This window comes from Piliocolobus tephrosceles, chromosome 13 (genome assembly GCF_002776525.5).
Source record: "Piliocolobus tephrosceles isolate RC106 chromosome 13, ASM277652v3, whole genome shotgun sequence".
NCBI classification, from domain to species: Eukaryota; Metazoa; Chordata; class Mammalia; order Primates; family Cercopithecidae; genus Piliocolobus; species Piliocolobus tephrosceles.
In genome coordinates this window covers 98,128,449-98,145,002 of record NC_045446.1, presented here as the reverse complement: position 1 = coordinate 98,145,002, position 16,554 = coordinate 98,128,449, and the positions used below count along the sequence as shown (strand labels likewise).

Genomic DNA, 16,554 nt, shown 5'->3' with positions numbered 1-16,554 from the left:
ACTCTGTCACCCAGGCTGGAGTGCAGTGGCATGATCACAGCTTACTGCAGCCTCAACCTCCTGGGATCAAGCGATTCTTCCACCCTTCCACCTCAGCCTCCCACTGAGTAGCTGGGACTACACCACCACACTCAGCTAATTTATTTAGTTTTTTTAGAAACAAGCTCTCGTCATGTTGCCCTGGTTCCTCAAGTGATCTTCCAGCCTCAGCCTCCCAAATAGTTTCAATTTTAATGGTAGGAATTTCTGTCTCTAAAATATTAATTAGGCTTATCTACTTATGTCAGCGTTTTGTTGCATTTGGTCCAGTACCAGGAATGTACAGCGAAATGGACATGGTATCATTGAACTGAAATATCCAATTTATGTCCAGGCAGGGTGGCTCATGCCTGTAGTCGCAGCACTTTGGGAGGCCAAGGTAGGCAGGTTGCTTGAGTCCAGGAGTCTTCAGCCTGTGCAACATGGTGAAACCCCATCTCTACAAAAAATTAAAAAATTAGCCGGGCATGTTAGTATGCACCTCTAGTCCCAGCTACTCAGGAGACTGAGGTGTAAGGATCACTTGAGCCTAGGATGTCGGAGGCTGCAGTGAGCCAAGATCACGCCACTGCACTCTAGCCTCAGTGACAAAGTGAGACGGTGTCTCAAAAAAAAAAAACACCCAACTTCATTTATAGAAATATTTTACTCAGGGCCACAGTGGAGGAACACTCCACAGACCTGTTGCCATTCAAAAATGTCTGTGACTATAGGCCTAAAGGAAAGGATGTGTGAGACTGCCAACTTTTCAGATGGTTATCTTGTTTGTTTGCTGGCTTGAGTATTCAACAAAGTCAATTATTCATTAACAAGTGTAAGATAAATGCGAGCTGCTGTTTGTTTCAGGCCTTTTGTAAGGTCTGTTGTTAAGCCCTTTTGTAGAGGCTTCCAACCAACACATGAAATTGTGGATTGGGGTTTCTTGCTAGATTATGAATTATCACTAGTGCCTGTGATAGCTAAAGTTAAAATGTAACTTTAGGACTGGAATAAACCAGACCTTTGGTTTTAGTCTGAAGACACAGAGCAACTAGAAAAGATGGCGTGACTGTGGATGGGAGTGGGTGGGGGAGTCAACAGAATGAAGTGTGAACTAATCTTTCAGTTCCCTTTAAACCCACATTTCAGAAATATGCCGAGCGCCAGTCCAGCAAACCCGAAGTACGTGATGGAATGGAACTTGTTCCTCAGCCAGAAGATAACACAGCTATCTGCCAGTGCCACAGGAAAAAGCCTTCGAGAGAAGAGCTTTGAGTCAGCCCAGATTCACACTCCTGTGTATCCCGGCTACATCTTTAAGGAAAGATCGAATCTAAGCTGTGAAGGACAGTACAGAAGACTTTACCAAGTGGACTAGTTCTCCTGGTAGCTTCATATGTATAGATGGATGTAGCAGTACTGGTTTAGTATCCCTTATCTGAAATGCTTAGGACCAGGAGTGTTTCAGGTTTCAGATTTTTTCAGATTTGGGGATATTTGCATATACATAATGAAATATCTTGGGGATGAGATTCAAGTCTAAACACAAAATTCATTTATGTTTCATATATACCTTGTTCACATACCCTGAAGGTAATTTTATATAATATTTTTAATAATTTGTGCATGAAACAAAGTTTGTATACATTGAACTGTCAGAAAGCAAAGCTGTCACTATTTTAGCGACCCATGTGGTGATGTCAGCACTCAAAAAGTTTTGGATTTTGGAGTATTTCAGATTTTGGATTTTTGAATGAGGGATGTTCAACCTGTATTTGAACAAGCATTACCAAATATCATTGGATATTAATATCTTTTTAGTAAAAACTGCTATTATCAGCATCATAGTTTCTCTAAAAAGAAAACTTGGGTATCATAGCAAATAGAGAGGCTTGCTAAAATATAAATTGGCCTCTACAAAACTGTTTACATATTTATTAGTTTACGTATTTTATTGGTTTATTTCTATCCCCTGTTCACTTTTTCTCTTCCACTTCCAATTATGAAGAGAAAATATATGTTCAGGGATTTTTTCCCCCCTGTCACTGCATAATTTCTCCTCTTACAAGCTGCTTTTCGCTTTCATTAATAACAGCTTCCTTTTAGAAGGTCTGATAAGGATATTTAAGGAAGAAGAGAATGACTAGTTATTAAAGGTGGCGTGAAGACTGTGGAGGGAATATTTTTTAAAGCACTACTCGTATCCTTTAAACTAAATTTTGCCAAAGCCTGAGACAACATTAAGGAGAAATTGTGCCTTAAGGTAGTAATTCCAAATCTATCTGAGTTGTATATCCATCAAAGACAATAGCGTTATTAACATAGATGAATGTATGCTTTAGGCATCATTCATTACTGTATATTGAATAGGTAAAAGATAACTGTAGTTGGCCAGGCACGGTGGCTCAAGCCTGTAATCCCAGCACTTGGGGAGGCCCAGACGGTCGGATCACGAGGTCAGGTGATCGAGATCATCCTGGCTAACACGGTGAAACCCCATCTCAACTAAAAAATACAAAAAAAAAAAAAAAACTAGCCAGGCGAGGTGGCGGGCGCCTGTAGTCCCAGCTACTCGGGAGGCTGAGGCAGGAGAATGGCGTAAACCCAGGAGGCGGAGCTTGCAGTGAGCTGAGATCTGGCCACTGCACTCCAGCCTGGGCGACAAAGCGAGACTCCGTCTCAAAAAAAAAAAAAAGATATCTGTAGTCAGGTGAAGGGTGTTCATTATTTTCAAGCTGAAAAGGGGATCCTTGAAAACACTGAAAACCTCTACAACAATCTTCAGGAAGCCTGCTATCTTGGGATTCACTAATAACAGGCCAAGAACAAAGGCAAGCATCCATTCCTCACTCCACCACTTTTCTATTTCAGTGGGTGTCATTGCTAAGATAAAGACTTTGGAAATTCCCTCTCTTTTAGTACAGGGTCAGGATTTAGGACTCATAGGCTGAAAGTTCATTACATACTCCTTGTAACCATCAGTCCAAGGTTCAGTTTACTAAAGCACATGCTCTAAAACAAGAGTTATCCTCATTCCCAATTTAAAAATATGTATTCATATCCCAATTTAAAAATATGCCGGTTGCAGTGGCTCATGCCTGTAATCCCAGCACTTTGGCAGGCCGAGGTGGACGGATCTTTTGAGGTCAGGAGTTTGAGACCAGCCTGGCCAACATGGTGAAACCCCATCTCTACTAAAAATACAAAAATTAGCTGGGCATGGTGGCATTTGCCTGTAATCCCAGCTACTCGGGAGGCTGAGGCAGGAGAATCGCTTGAACGTGGGAGGCAGAGATTGCAGTGAGCCAGGATCACACCACTGCACTCCAGCCTGGGCGACAGTGAGACTCCATGTCAAAAACTAAAACTAAAAAATAAAAATATGTACTCTCCTAATTGAGATATTTACTTAACCTGGAAAACAATGTAACTATTTTTAAAGTGGTTACATCTATTCTTGCTGAAGAACAATAAACAGAATTTTTTGACTAAGCATAACCAAATTTCAGAACAATCTAATCAACACCAAGTATCCAGGCAAACTCTAGTACCCATCCATTGTGCAAAACCACAAGCACACAAGTATTAAATAAGAGCAAGCTGTCCTGAGACCATACCTAATGACTTTGTGTCTTAAATATTGTACACAGTGTTGTTGAGGCTTGTCAAAACTGGGATTATGGCAAGAAAGGTTGCCTGCCTCATGCCTTTCTGCCTCGAATTCCAGGTGCTAATGGCATTTTAAACATCTTAAATTTTTAAAAATGTATATTGCCTCTGCCAAACAGGCCTAAATAGTTAAAAGCAAGATGAGACAAACGAGGCAGCTTCAGTGAGTGGAACAGGAAGGATGTGCTTTAAAAAAAGGTGGAATCCCTCAAAAAATTCTACAGGGAGATAGCAGCCTTAATCTACATAATTCTTCATCTCACCAACTCAGCTGCAGCCTTTAAAGAGTTAGTGTTAATGGCTTTCAGGTTTGTAAACAAAAATGTATCTATGGGGTTGAAAGTTTGAGAGGAGACTCACCAATATCTGAGGAGAAGATGCAGTGAAGGGAATTTTTACTTTTTGCTTTATACCTTTCTATAATATTTAATTTTTTTTTACTTTAAGTATGGATCAAATTGCAAAATAAAAATGCCAACCTTAGAAAAGACAATAAATGCACAAAAGATATAAATAGGAACAGAAAATATTTATATTTTTTTCCATTATGCTCTTTTTAAATCTATGTTTAGAACTTTTTATCTTGAGACATATATGTATACTTTTTAAATAAAATAAATTTTCTAAATAAAAATTTGAAAAGGATACCTTTTGTTTTTTAAGAAAGAGGTTGTAACCACTTATAGCCCTGGTATTTCTATAACTGCATTGGTCTAATTTTGATTCTATTATGTCTTCATGAATAAATGAACCAAAATCACCACTCAGTCCGTAGAGGGCAGAAATCTATAATAACATTAGAAGAAAAGGCCAGTCACAGTGGCTCACACCTCAGCACTTTGGGAGGCTGAGGCAGGAGGATCACTTGAGCCCAGGAGTTTAAGACTAGCCCTGGCAACATAGTGAGACCTTCAACTCTACGAAAGAAAAAATTTAAAAATTAGCTGGACATGGTGATGAACACCTGTAGTCCCAGCTACTTGGGAGGCTGGGGTGGGATGACTGCTTGAGCCCAGGAGTTCAAGATTACAGTGAGCTATGATCATGCCACTGCACTCCAGCCTGGGCAACAGAGCAAGATCCTGTCTTGCAACTACCTCTGCAAAAGTTATAAATGAGAAAATCATTACAGTGAAAGAGATCTGACCTAACCAACTCCATCTTGCTTCTAACCTCCAAGCTGTCCTTGTTTATTCCTGGGCATAGGCCAAACTAACCTTGGGAGGACCTTAGTATAGTTTAACTTTGAAACAAAGATGATAACAGCCCTTTCCCAAAAGAATCCCCCTTCATGCCTGGGGATTAGACTGCCTTTGCAGGACTAACAAATTAGCTACAACATAGAAATTATGATTTAGCAGTCATGCATCTGAAGGCTGCCGGATTTTGAACCTCCTCAAATTGCGCCTGGGGATAACATCACTATTGTAAAACCTAAAATCAGTGCTTGAGATATTTCACAGACCCTGTACTCGATGATTCCACTAGCATCACTCAGATCAATAAACTGGCTCATCTGGTGTTGTGGCCCCAACTCAGGAACTGACAGCATAGGAGGACAGCTTCGACTCCCTTTGATTTCATCTCTGACCCAACTAATCAGCACCTCCCCACTTTCTGATCCCCTACCCACCAAATTATCCTTAAAAAACACACTCCCTGACATTTCAGGGAGACTGATTCGAGTAATAAAACTCTGGTCTCCCACACAGCCAACTCTGCAAGAATTAAACTCTGTATTGCAATTCCCCTGTCTTGATAAATTGGCTCTGTCTAGGCAGCAGGCAAGGAGAACTCATTGGATGGTTACAGTCTCAAAAAAAAAAAAAAAGAAAGAAAAAAAACATTTAAGCTTGGCACCATTATTTTTGTTGATGGCGAAAATACAAGGGGCAGGGCGCGGTGGCTCATGCCTGTAATCCCAGCATTTGGGGAGGCCGAGGTGGGCGGATCACGAGGTCAGAAGATCGAGACCATACTGACTAACACAGTGAAACCCCGTCTCTGCTAAAAATACAAAAAATTAGCCAGGCATCATTGAGGCTGGGGCAGGCGAAGGGCGTAAACCCGGGAGGCGGAGCTTGCAGTGAGCCCAGATCCTGCCACTGTACTTCAGCCTGGGCAACAGAACCAGACGCCATCTCAAAAAAATAAAAGAAAGAAAAAAAAAATACAACAAGGGTACGCAGAAGACAAACAGTCCCCTGGCATAACAAGAGTCATTGTAGTGAAGAGGACAGATTTCTCAGCCAATAATTAGCTAAAGGTGCCAATTCCCTTCCCCTAGCCACTTCAAACTGCTAAGCCTCAACAAAAGGATTGATGCCTGGTTGGAGGTCCCTCTGGCCTCCTTTAGGACCACTGCAGGACTTGTGCCTTTGACCCACACCCACTCCTCATGTGTGACATTGTGGTTTTCTACTACATGACATATTTTCCACAATTATAAAAGATTCCATGCTCACACCCAGGAGACAGCCTTGGAGTCCCCTATTGTTGGAGTTTGTTCCAGTGCCAAAGCAGACAGGAAAGAAATGGCATATAATTGTGACTCTTCTCCCTCGGCACCACAAATATTTCCCCTTTCCTCATACGAATTCATTTTTGTTTCTTTATCTCTTGTCTTCGCATGGTTTATAAAGAAAAATCTTTGCCTTGTAAGTGGAAAGCAAGAATATTAATTTCATAAAGATGATATATTGTATAATAGTAGTAAGACAAGGAAGAGAGAAAAGAGGAAGAGAATGAGTGGAGCGTGGAAGAGAGAAGGAAGGAAGGAACGATTTCTGTGAAACGACCCAGAAGTTCTTCTGAGTTCTGCTTCTTAGTAAACTGTTCCTAGATTTAAGCAGGTACATATAAACGAATAAACCTAACATTTCAGAGTTTCTAGTCTTAATGATCCCTTGTGGCTAAAGAAAGATACTTTTAAAAAACTGAACAATTTTTACATGTATTAGAGCAATAAGAAAATGTTCGAGCCTATTACGTAGAAATTGCTGAATTCTTCTGGATCAGGTTAGAGATAACGTAACTATTCGATAGTAATTATTGTAAACACTTTTTAAAATAATTCAGATAAGCACTACATTAAAAATATGTAGAGTTTATTAGGTTGATGCCAAAGTAATCGCGGTTTTCGCCATTATGTTTAATTATGTATGTTTAATGGCAAAAATCGCAATTACTTTTGCACCCACCTAATAAAAATAATATATAAACAGCAGTAGACCTTAAATTTATTTTTATATTTCATCCTGTACATTTAGGAATTTTTGTTCTAAATTATTTACTGGCTTAGTTTTGTAGTTTTTTAATTGAAAATTTTAAAATTGTGGTAAAATATAAATTTATCATTCTAACTACTTTTAATTTTACAACTCAGTGGCCTTAAGTATATTGACATTGTTGTGTAATTTTGAATTTAATTTTCTTTTTTTTTTTTAAGAGGGAATCTTGCTCTTGCCCAGGCTGAAGTGCAATGGCGCCATCTCCGCTCACTGCAACCTCCGCCTCCGGGGTTCTATCGATTCTCTTGCCTCAGCTTCCTGAGAGAGCTGGGACTACAGGGGGCGCGCCAGCATGCCTGGCTAATATTTGTATTTTTAGTAGGGGGGGGGGGGGGCGGTTCACCATGTTGTCCAGGCTGGTCTCGAACTCCGGACCTCAAGTGATTCGCCCACCTCAGCCTCCCAAAGTGCTGGGATTACAGGTGTCAGCCACCGCACCTGGCCTGAATTTAAAATTTTTAACCCAGTTTCTATTAGATTGAAAATTAAGATATACATGTTTCCATGACTATATTTTTACAGTTTATTGTTCATAACTACTGTGTATTAATGCATCAAGGTAACTACATGAAGGGGAACTGAAGCTCACCCCTTGCTTATGATTGTGATTATTTTAAAGAACTCTGGAAGCTCAGTGAGTCACTGAATTAACCTACCAAGAATTTTTTCTATACAAATGTTTTCATAATACAGGGAAATTTCTCTTCAGGTGTTTCTTTTCTTCCCTTAAAAGTTTATCTTCCTTGGCCAGGCGCGGTGGCTCACGCCTGTAATCCCAGCACTTTGGGAGGCCGAGGCGGGCGGATCACGAGGTCAGGATATCGAGACCATCCTGGCTAACACAGTGAAACCCCGTCTCTACTAAAAATACAAAAAAATTAGCCGGGCGTGCCGGCGGGCGCCTGTAGTCACAGCTACTCCGGAGGCTGAGGCAGGAGAAGAATGGCGTAAACCCGGGAGGCGGAGCTTGCAGTGAGCCGAGTTGGCGCCACTGCACTCCAGCCTGGGAGACCGCGAGACTCCGTCTCAAAAAAAAAAAAAAAGTTTATCTCCCTTACAAAGTAATTATATTCCATGCCTGAACATAGGAGGAACGTAGCAAAACTGAACAAGAAAACGTAGCAGTTCTGAACAAGATTTTTTTCACGTTGCAATAATCTGTGACCAACTAAAGGACTGCCGGTGTCAGAATCAGAATTCAAGCAAGTCAGACTTGCTTTAGATAAGCAGTGCTTGCATTATTTAAGGTCATTTGAAAACTCATTGAAGAGGTCGTCTGTTTTCACTTAAAACCAGTTTAGCTTCACCAGCTAAAGAGCTTACATTTAGAAATAACATTGGACTGCAAGTCACGTATTCTTTCACCTTGAGCAAGACCTTAAATAGGCTAATTAAATAGGCCGGGCGCGGTGGTTCACGCCTGCAATCCCAGCACTTTGGGAGGCCAAGGCGGGAGGTGGGGTTGGGGCGGGGTCGCTTGAGCCCAGGAGTTCAAGACCAGCCTGGGCAACATGAAGAAACCCTGTCGCCACTATTAATAAAAATAGAAAAATGAGCCTGGCGTGGTGGTGCACTCCTGTGGTTCCAGCTACTCGGGAGGCTGACCTGGGAGAATCACCTGAGCCCAAGGAGTTCCAGGCTGCAGTGAGCCGAGATCGCGCCACTGCACTCCAGCCTCGGCCACAGATTGAGATCCTATCTCAAAAAAATTTTTACAAAAATTAATTCAATAGAAAATATTTCATTATGTTTCTCAACATCTTTAAGGTTCTTGGTTGAAATGACTGGGCTTCATTATATACCAAGCCCAACTTCGTAGACAATCACTTTGCTTTCCCTTGCAAAATCCTTTGCCTCAGCCATTGACAATCGAAAGCAGGCTTGTAACAGAATCAGCCGTCTTCAGAGGCTTTTGGTCTAGATCTCCCGGACTTGGTCAGACCGCGAGTAGAGGAAAGGCCGGGGAGGACTGGCGGGGCCTAGAAGGCGGGGCTAGGAGGGCAATGGGGCGGCATAGAACGGATTGAGTTACGTCATTTCCGTCTGCGACGTTACCTAGGAGTCCAGCGGCGCCAGGGCCAGCAGCGATTGGTAGGTCAAGGGAAAAGCGTCCCTTCCCTCTCAGCCGGTACTACTGTTCCGCTAGCCTTTGTGGCTTTTGTTTTGAGTCTTCCTTGTTTCAAGGCCCTAAAGAACCCATACCCTTGATATCCGTTCCCCATCCGCCCCCTTTAAGGATGTTTCATGCCTCTAAAGCCCCCCAGCGAGGCCTTCAGCTAGTTTACAGTCCTGCCTGGGAGTAACCCCTTCCTCAGAGCTTCCTTTCCTCGCCGAAGGTGAAGTTGCGTCGGGCTGGTCCAGCCCTTACCGCTCATACTGCGCGTTCACAGACCCCCCCACACCCCAATCCTCCGCAAAGATACTGCTCCGTCCACCTTCCCGCTGACCGGAAAGTACAGATTAATCTTCCTTAGATTTTTCCTCATTTCTTTCCCTTCCCCCCTCCCATTGGTTTTACGTCTTTTCATTTTTTTTAGAGATGGAAAAGGGAAACGCGTTTTTAAAGAATAGGTTAGTTGTTTTTCTTCTCCTGTCCCCGGTATCGAGGACCACATGTAAAAAGGAAAAGCGAAATTACGAAACTTATAAAGGCCACGAGAATCATTTGTGTATTCAATACATTTAGTAGAGGAAACAAAATAGGAAGTATACAGGTTCGAGTCCAAGCAAAGTGAAGATTGCTGCTTTAAAAGTGAAACTAAGAATCCAAACACATCTTGTGGGCTTTTATCCGTGAAGTGTAAAAATAAATAAGACATCTATTATGATAAAAATTTGTATTGATTAGGGATATAATAAGCTTGGAAGATCTTTGTCTCTGAATCTACAAGTGGTACATGGGTGTAGTAAAATACTTCATTGAGCAGTTGTTTGATAGTACATTTTATTTATTAGGTTTTTGTTGTTGTTGTTGTTTTTCAGAAGGCATGCCGCTCTGTTGCCCAGGCTGAGTGCAGTGGCATGATCTCAGTTCACTGCAACCTCTGCCTCCCGGGTTCAAGCTATTCTCCTGCCTCAGCCTCCCAAGTAGCTGTGACTACAGGCGTGCGCCACCACACCCAGCTAATTTTTGTATTTTTAGTAGAGACAGTGTTTCACCATATTGGCCAGGCTGGTCTCGAATCCTGTACTTCAGGTGATCCGCCCACCTCGGCCTCCCAAAGTGTTAGGATTACAGGCATGAGCCACCAGACCCAGCCTGGTAGTACATTTTAGTATCTTGAAACTTATGAAGGGTTTTCACAATGGTTAATTTATTTGGAGCATCATAATAGCTGTATAAAGTCGATCTTATTTCTTATCTAAAGCCAGCAACGGTCCCACCCTCCTTTCTGCTCCAGATGGTGTCCTCTTACACCTACTGAAAGGTTTTACCCTTTAACTTATCCCTTTCTTTGCCCTTTTAAGTTCTCTGTCACTTTAATTTCTCCCTAACTACTGGATGGTACATTTTAACATGCTTTAGAATCTCTCATGGTTTTTTTTGTTTGTTTGTTTTGTTTTGTTTGTTTTTTGTTTTTTTTTTTTAGAGCGAGTTTCACTCTTGTGGCCCAGGCTGGAAGAATGGCATGATCTCGACTCACTGAAACCTCCGCCTCCCAGGTTCAAGCGATTCTCCTGCCTAAGCCTTCCTGAGTAGCTGGGATTACAGGCATGTGCCACTATGCCCAGCTAATTTTGTATTTTTAGTAGAGCCGGGTTTCTCCATGTTGGTCAGGCTGGTCTCAAACTCCCGACCTCAGATGATCAGCCCGCCTCGGCCTCCCGAAGTGCTGGGATTACAGGCATGAGTCACCGTGCCCGGCCTTTTTATTTTAAAAAACCTTTAATCCATTCTCACTCTCTAGCTACACCCCATTTTTCTGCTCCCTTACAGCACCCCAAAGAATTACTACTGTACTTACTGTCTCAACTTTCCCACTTCCTCAACCTACCCCAAACTTCCTTCCCTGTTTACTCCACTGAAACAGTGCCTGTACTGTCACTAGTGACTTTATCTGGCCAAATCTCCCTTTCTTTCCTCTGTATTTACTTGTCCTTGCAACAATATTTGACACAATTGAATATGTTCTTTCTGGAAATTGTGGAACTTCATTGTTTATTTCTGAATCATAATTTTGAATGCTGGAATATATTTCCTCAATATTTTGTGTATTCATAAACATATAATGGTGGCATATATGACAGTTTTTTGGCAGCCTCTAAACACTCTTTAGCCTATGTCACTAGAGAAGCAGGAAGCAGGTGTATGCAGAAAGCCTGTGTGAAATTATTTAGATTCAAGTGTTCAATAAACTGGGTCAGAATTTTTAAGATCCAGTGTTAAGTTTTCACCTACAAAATTGAGAATGTATTTGGGAAAATGACAAAATTGTGATGGATTAATGCTAATGCTATCATGTTAAATAACACACACACTACATTGATGACAGGTAAAAATCATACAGTTTAGTTCTTGGAAAGAATATTAAAAGACCCGTTATAGTCCTAATATCTAATTTACGTTTAGTTTTTTACTTTTCTAAAATTTAGAGTCAGGCATTCCCATGGAATGTTTATGGGTATAAATTGGACACCATTTTTGAGGACAGTTTGGCAGTGTTAGGTTTTAATATGCATACTGTTTTATTTTTTATGAAGTTATATTGTGTATCTCTGAACTAAATGCACATTGTGGAAAAAAAACAACAGTGTAAAAGAGTATACTGGAACAAAAACATCTCTTCCTTTTCCGAACCCAGGCTCCTCAGTCCACAGGTCCCTTCCTAGAGACAGTCATTCTTAGTAATTTCTCATATCCCCTTCCAGAGACAGTCAATTCAAATGTATATGTGTGCCAGGCGCAGCGGCTCACGCCTGTAATCCCAGCACTTTGGGAGGCCGAGGTGGGTGGATCATGAGGTCGAGAGATGGAGACCATTCTGGCCAACATGGTGAAACCCCATCTCTACTTAAAATACAAAAATTAACTGGGCACAGTGGCACACACCTGTAGTGCCAGGTACTCCAGAGGCTAGGCGGGAGAATCGCGTGAACCCGGGAGGCGGAGATTGCAGGGAACCAAAATCACACCACTGCATTCCAGCCTGGCAACAGAGCGAGACTCCGTCTCAGAAAACAAACAGACAAAAATCAGAAATATATATGTGCCTACCTTTTGTCATAGTAATTCCACTTTTAAAAACTGTCCTACAAAAATTGTTGCTGCTGAGTGCAATGGCTTATGCCTGTAATCCCAGCACTTTGGGAGGCCAAGGCGGGTGGATTGCCTGAGGCCAGCATTTCGAGACCAGCCTGGCCAACAGGGTGAAACTTTGTCTCTACTAAAAATACAAACATTAGCTGGGCATGGTGGCACACACCTATAATCCCAGCTACTCAGGAGGCTAAGACATGAGAATCACTTGAACCTGGGAGGTGGAGGTTGCAGTGAGCTGAGATAATGTCGCTGCACTCCAGCCTGTGTGACAGAGCAAGACTCTGTCTCAAAAAAAAAAAAAAAAATTAACAAATCTTTTAGGCGTGAAATTTCCTTAATTTCATTTATGCCAACAGTTATTTGTCAATTAAGAGAATAATTGTACTTAAAATATTATCTCAGTTTTCTAACTGGAATAATGCACATGAATAGTTTTTATTCTGGAAAAGTTTGTATTATAATAATAGATAAGATTTATTGTGATGGGTCAGAAACTATACTATATGCTTTATCTGTATTATCTGACTTAATCCTGACCATTCTGTGAGTTAGGTACAATGAGTCCCCATATTTTACAGATGAGTAACTTGAAGTTTGAGTGAGTTAAGTAACTTTTGCGAAATCACACAGCTAAGGATGAGGTAGAATTTGTTAAGATTTAAACCCTGGTCTATCTTGCCTCAGAGCCCATAGACTTAACCTCTCTTCCCATGCCTCCTATATTGTTAAGGCTGTTTGTAGGGAAAGCAAAAAAGACATGTTTTTTTCATAGAGAACCTTCTCCTGACTCTTAAAAATGTCAATTTAAAAAACAATTTACCAAATTAGGAAGAAAACACCATTAGTTTTAAGCATCTGAATAACTTTAAACATCAAAAGGGAAAAATGACAAATTGAGAAATATATAAATACATTTTTCTTTCATTTTTCTTATGAATGGCATATCCTTTTTGACAGTTTTCTGTTTAGCCTATGTCTTTCTAAACATATTAGTAGATGTATGTTATGTGTTTAAATAGGTCAGGGCTTTGGGATTTGTAAATCCTTACATGTTTTGCATTTTACATGCACCAATTCAGAATTTAAATTTTTATTATTTTTAGAGACATGGTCTTATTTTGTGGCCCAGGCTGGAGTGCAGTGGTGCAATCATAGCTCACTGCAGCTTTGAACTCCTGGGCTCAAGCCATCCTCCTGTTTCAGCCTCCCAAGTGGCTAGGACTACAGTATGTGCCACCCTACCCAGCTTTTTGTTGTTGTAGAGTCAGGGGTCTTGCTATATTGCCCAGGCTGGTGTTAAACTCCTAGCCTCAAGCAATCCTCCTGCCTTGGCCTCCTAAAACCGTGGAATTACAGGCATGAGTCACTGTATTCAGCCCAGAATTTTAAGCTTTTAAGCAAAATTTATTCACTTTGGACTATAATAAAGCATCTCAGAACTATGTTACTACTGTAAATGTAACGAGTGACATTATTCTGTGAAGTGTAATAGCTCTAAGTAAAAATCCATGTTTCTCCCTGTATTCAGTGCATAACCTTTTTCTTCCTTTTATATTTGACCATATAAGGTCTAATTTTAGGTTAGGGACCTGTACAATGTTGTGGATGCAACTCTGTCTCTATACACGTTAAGAAAGGTTTATTTGAAGTCATACAACAGTGTATGTAAAAGTCATGGACTTTGAAGATAAACTTGAATCAGTAACTGGCTTAGTTACTCACTATTTGACCTTAGGCCTTAAAGCTTAGGCTCCTCATCTCTAACACAAGCATGTTAGTGAAATCTGCTATGCAGGGTTATTGCTGGAATTAGAAAAAATATACAAATTAGAACATATTAAATCACCAATAATTGCTGACCACTTTTGGCTGGGCGTAGTGGCTCATGCCTGTAATCCAAACACTTTCAGAGGCACAGGTGGGAGGATCACTTGAGTACAAGAATTCAAGACCAGCCTGGGAAACATAGCAAGAACCTGTCTCTACAAAAAATTTTAAAAATTAGCTAGGTATTGTAGTATGTGCCTGTAGTCCCAGCTACTCACGATGATGAGGCAGGAGGAGCGATGGAGCCTAAGAGATCAAGGCTGCAGTGACCTATGATCCTGCCGTGGCATTCTAGCTGAGGCAACAGAGAAAGACTCTGTCTCTTAAAAAATAAAAAGGTGACTATTTTTATTTTTGTTATTTTGATACAAAATCTTAATTGTTTTATTTATACAACTCTTTAATTTTCATTGAGTTCTAGTGGTAGTTTTATAATGGAGCATATAGAATAATTTTAGGCTGGGCACGGTGGCTAACGCTTATAATCGCAACACTTTGGGACGCCAAGCCAGGAGGTGTTTGACACCAGCCTGGACAACATAGCAAGACCCCTTCTCTACAAAAACATAATAATTAAAAACAGAAAGCCAGGTGTGGTGGTGTGTGCCTACAGTCCCAGCTACTTAGGAAGTTAAGGTGAGAGGATCACTTGAGCCCATCAGTTTGAGGCTGCAGTGAGCTATCGTCGCAACACTGCACTCTGGCCTGGGTGACAGAGCAAGAATCTAAAATAAATAAATAAATAAAAATGAAAATAAATTAAAATTATTTTAAATGTACCCTTTTTGCTCATTTTCTTTTAGGAATTTCAAATGCCTTGGAAAGAGGAATTAGAAGTTATAAAGCAGGATAAAGCTGCCAGAGTCATTCAGCAGGCCTGGAAAAGTTTCCTTGTGAGTTTATTTAGAAGTTTTATTGAGATGTAATTTTTATGTCATGAAAATCAAAGTGTACAGTTCGATACTTTTTTTTTTTTGAGACAGAATCTCACTCTCTGTTGCCTAGGCTGGAGTGCAGTGGCATGATCTCGGCTCACTGCAGCTTCTGCCTCCCAGGTTCAAGCAATTCTCCCACCTCAGCCTCCCCAGTAGCTGGGATTATAGGCTGTCCACCATGCCCGGCTAATTTTTGTATTTTTAGTAGAGACGGGGTTTCACCATGTTGGCCAGGCTGGTCCCGAACTCCTGACTTCAGGTGATCCACCTTTCTTGGCTTCCCAAAGTGCTGGGATTACAGGTGTGAGCCACTGTACCCGGCCAGTTCAATACTTTTTATATAAAGTGTGCAATTCAGTAGCTTTTAGAATACTTGCAGAATTATGTGCCACTCTTCACTTTAAAAAGCAGACTTTCTGACTGGGCGCGGTGACTCACACCTGTAATCCCAGCACTTTGAGAGGCTGAGGCGGGTGGATCATCAGAGCTTGGGAGTTCGAGACTAGCCTGACCAACATGGAGAGACCCTGTCTCTACTAAAGATACAAAATTAGCTGGGCGTGGTGGCGCATGCCTGTAATCCCAACTACTTGGGAGGCTGAGGCAGGAGAATCGCTTGAACCTGGGAGGCGGAGGTTGTGGTGAGCCGAGATCATGCCATTGCACTTCAGCCTGGGCAACAAAAACAACAAAAAAGCAGACTTTTTTAACGTTTCAAAAAGTTACAATTATTTCATTAGCTGCACAAATGTTTATTGAGTTCCTGATCGCACTTTTGTAATGGTTATCAATGAAAGTATCATTAATAAGATTATTTGCCTTTCACCTCTAAACACTTTATTTCTTGACTGAGGAACCAGCATTGTGAGCAGATGTTAGGAATATAGCCACTCATTAAATATTTGTTGAGTACTTATTCTCAAGGAGCTTAAAGTTTATTAATAATACACTATATCCGGGTTAATGTCATGGTCACTTCTTGTACTTTTGTAAGGGTAGAGTTGGTCTTATAGGTGTAAGGAATATTCCAAGTTGAATTATCTGGTTGAGTGAGAGCCAAGAACTAAAATGACCTCACTCTTTTCTCTCTGATAGCAGCAGGACTCTGTGCCTGGTAATTTTTTTTTTTTTTTTTTTTTTGAGACGGAGTCTTGCTCTGTTGCCCAGGCTGAAGTGCAGTGGCCGGATCTCAGCTCACTGCAAGCGCCGCCTCATGGGTTCACGCCATTCTCCTGCCTCAGCCTCCCGAGTAGCTGGGACTACAGGCGCCCGCCACCTCGCCCGGCTAGTTTTTTGTATTTTTTAGTAGAGACAGGGTTTCAGCGTGTTAGCCAGGATGGTCTCGATCTCCTGACCTCCTAATCCACCTGTCTCGGCCTCCGAAAGTGCTGGGATTACAGGGTTGAGCCACCGCGCCCGGCCTGTGCCTGGTAATTTTAACTGAAGAAATATGGCTCTATTTCTAGCACACACTGATACAAAGGTGTTATGGCTTACAAGACCACCTTTGTATCAGTTAATCACATTTTGTAAAGTTGCTTCATTATTTGCCTAT

At 41.3% G+C, this 16,554-nt stretch overlaps 2 protein-coding genes across 5 annotated transcripts in view; both read left to right on the top strand.

Annotated features, from left to right (window-relative positions):
• Nucleotides 1-2,525, top strand: part of POGLUT3 (protein O-glucosyltransferase 3) — a 25,632-nt gene extending 23,107 nt beyond the window's left edge. The window contains exon 8 of one of the 2 annotated variants that reach the window (XM_023208191.3): nt 1,168-2,525. In XM_023208191.3, the coding sequence (XP_023063959.1) occupies nt 1,168-1,293 (126 nt within the window). In that variant the 3' untranslated portion in view covers nt 1,294-2,525. The remainder of the gene's footprint in view (nt 1-1,167) is intronic. The other variant, XM_023208192.3, reaches the window with a different exon arrangement.
• A 6,488-nt stretch (nt 2,526-9,013) lies between these two features.
• Nucleotides 9,014-16,554, top strand: part of C13H11orf65 (chromosome 13 C11orf65 homolog) — a 132,226-nt gene continuing 124,685 nt past the window's right edge. The window contains exons 1-2 of one of the 3 annotated variants that reach the window (XM_023208190.1): nt 9,014-9,068; nt 14,868-14,957. In XM_023208190.1, the coding sequence (XP_023063958.1) occupies nt 14,877-14,957 (81 nt within the window). In that variant the 5' untranslated portion in view covers nt 9,014-9,068; nt 14,868-14,876. The remainder of the gene's footprint in view (nt 9,069-14,867; nt 14,958-16,554) is intronic. The other 2 variants (XM_023208188.2, XM_023208187.1) reach the window with 2 other exon arrangements.